This window comes from Entamoeba nuttalli (assembly GCF_000257125.1).
Source record: "Entamoeba nuttalli P19 unplaced genomic scaffold asmbl_7711, whole genome shotgun sequence".
In the NCBI taxonomy this organism is placed as follows: Eukaryota; Evosea; order Mastigamoebida; family Endamoebidae; genus Entamoeba; species Entamoeba nuttalli.
In genome coordinates this window covers 17,715-20,211 of record NW_008578767.1, presented here as the reverse complement: position 1 = coordinate 20,211, position 2,497 = coordinate 17,715, and the positions used below count along the sequence as shown (strand labels likewise).

Below are 2,497 nucleotides of genomic sequence, written 5' to 3'. Positions count from 1 at the left end.
TTTTTTTAAATTAAAGATAGAGAAGACACCAAACGGTAAAATATTTAATGTATTCATATTGTTTTTAATAAAACTCTTGAATTTAGTTTTATCTAAAGGGAAAGGAGAAGTTGTTAAGACTTTCTTCAAATCCATGAATATTAAATTTCTTTTTTTTTCATTTTTAGTTTTTATATTTTTAAAAAACAAAAATATGTATTATAAATAAGAAAAATGTTATTTTTGATTAAAATTTATTTATTTGTTATTATTTCGTTATAGTTTATTTTATCATTTCTTAGCAATTCTTTCTTATTTTTATTCATAGAGAATTATAAAAAGATGAAAGATATTGATTTTTTTTATTTTGAACTTCTCTATATTTTATTCTTCTTAGAGTTTTTAAATATGTTTTTTTATTTCTTCATTCTTTTGTTTCATTTATTAAATGATATATTGTTATTTTGTATTTTTGTTAATAATTTCATTAATAATTTAAAGGCTGAATATTTATTTTGTCTTATTGATATTATTTGATTCTTATATTATTAAAATGTATTGTTCTTTAATCAACTTCTATTTTAGATAAAAACATAAATTTCATTAATAACTGATCAATAATGTAATATATTCTAATTTGTTCAATGAATAAAATAATATATGAGAAGTAATAAAATATTATTCAGATAATTTTATTCTTCTTTATCTTTACTTTGTGCTAGACTATTTGTTTTATTATTTAATACTCACTCATTTCTATTTTATAATATAATAGAACATTTTCCTCTTTATAGTACGTTATTTCTTATTGTAGTAATATAAATTTTATTGATCTTTTTCCAATTCAGGAAATACAACAAATTTTAATACTGTGACTATTGTATAAAATATTAGGGTAGTGTAAAGAAAAGCAAACAAGTCATAGAAATTCAATGTCAATAACAATGAATGGCATAGCAATAATAATAAATAAGAAAGAAAACAAAAGAAAAAACTAAAGACAAGGAAAGAAATACATAAGAATAGAATTAAGAAATTATAAAATACTAATAAATATCTTTAAGTAATAAACAGAAATATTCGCATAAAGTATAGTTTATAAAAACCAATTTGTAATGATGATACTTTCAATTAGAGTTTATAATTCACCTGAATCTTCAATTATAACAGGTTTAGTTGTTTCTCCTGAACGATTTCCTTGATTCATAACTTTTTCACAAACATCCATTCCTTCAATTACTTCACCAAAAACAACATGTCGTCCATCTAACCAATAAGTAGGAATCATTTCAATGAAAAATTGGCTGTTATTAGTGTTTTCACCGTAATTAGCCATTGAAACCAATCCTTTCTTAGTATGGTTTAATACAAAATTTTCATCATCAAACATATCACCATAAATACTTTCTCCACCAAGTCCATTTGCACTAACAATATCTCCTCCTTGAATAATAAATCCTGGTATTACACGATGAAACTTAGTTCCTTTATAATGAAGTGGCATTCCATATTTTCCTATTCCTTTTTCACCTGTACATAGTGCTCTGAAATTTTCTACAGTCTTAGGTACTATTTCTCCATAAAGACCAATTACAATTCTTCCAACTTTTTCATATCCAATACGAATATCTAAAAACACTTTGTTAGTAATTTTTGGTTGTACTTTAGGTGGCGGTTGTGGTCCTCTTTCATTCTCAGCAAAAACAGTTAAAACGCATAATAAAAATAAGAAACGCATATTATTTATTTACGTTTATAATTTCTTAGTTCATTTAATTAAAACAACTCACTTATTAAAAAATTAAAAAAAAATATGGAAAAGAATTCAATTAAAAACTTACTGTGAACCAGCAGCAAGTTTTGATTGAAGTTCAGCAATTTGAGCATCTTTCTTTGCAAGTTCTGTTTCAAGGTAATTAACTCTATTCTTGAGTTGTTCCCATTCTTCTCTAATTTCTTTATCACTCTTTGGAGCTTCAACCTTTTTAACAACTGGATTGAATGAGGCAACAGGTTTTTCTGGTGGTACATATCCAGGAGCAAAGTTGAATGACATGTCTGGTTCATTAGAAGTACCTTCTTTCCATTCGTTAGCAGTTTCAACAGGAATACCAGCATATGTATTTGGGAAAATATCATCTTGGAAGATTTCTGATTTTCTTGGTACACAGAAAGAGACTGGAACAACTCCATCTCTAGTAACTTTCATAAATCTAGTAATTTCACATGTTGTGGTATTGCAAACTCTCTTTGGAATAACTCCAAGTCCAGATTGTGGTTTTTCTCCTCTGAAAGTATTAAGAGAATAGAAATATGGTTTTTCATGAACAATTTCAAAGTATGAAATTCCTGAATCACCTTTACCTCCAAGATAAAGAATAGATGAATCTGGATCATAGAATGGCATAAGAACACCTGATTGATTATCAACTGTATGTCTACAAAGTGGTGTAGCAAGATTTCTTGGATCCCAGAATGCCATTTCTCTTTCAGCATTTCTTGAAAATCCAGTTGTAAA

The 2,497-nt window shown here is 26.0% G+C and overlaps 3 protein-coding genes across 3 annotated transcripts in view; all 3 read right to left on the bottom strand.

Moving 5' to 3' along the window:
- Nucleotides 1-1,117: 1,117 nt before the first annotated feature.
- Nucleotides 1,118-1,717, bottom strand: ENU1_174560 (peptidyl-prolyl cis-trans isomerase, putative; the record flags this gene model as incomplete). Its single annotated transcript, XM_008861288.1, has 1 exon — nucleotides 1,118-1,717. The coding sequence occupies one exon, from the start codon at nucleotides 1,715-1,717 to the stop codon at nucleotides 1,118-1,120; it is 600 nt and encodes a 199-aa protein (XP_008859510.1).
- Nucleotides 1,718-1,816: 99 nt separating this feature from the next.
- ENU1_174550 (coronin, putative) lies at nucleotides 1,817-2,461 on the bottom strand (the record flags this gene model as incomplete). Its single annotated transcript, XM_008861287.1, has 1 exon — nucleotides 1,817-2,461. The coding sequence occupies one exon, from the start codon at nucleotides 2,459-2,461 to the stop codon at nucleotides 1,817-1,819; it is 645 nt and encodes a 214-aa protein (XP_008859509.1).
- A 7-nt stretch (nucleotides 2,462-2,468) lies between these two features.
- Nucleotides 2,469-2,497, bottom strand: part of ENU1_174540 (coronin, putative) — a gene marked incomplete at both ends in the record, with an annotated part of 726 nt that continues 697 nt past the window's right edge. The window contains one exon of the mRNA XM_008861286.1: nucleotides 2,469-2,497. This exon is cut by the window's right edge and continues 697 nt beyond it. Coding sequence (XP_008859508.1) covers nucleotides 2,469-2,497 — 29 coding nt within the window.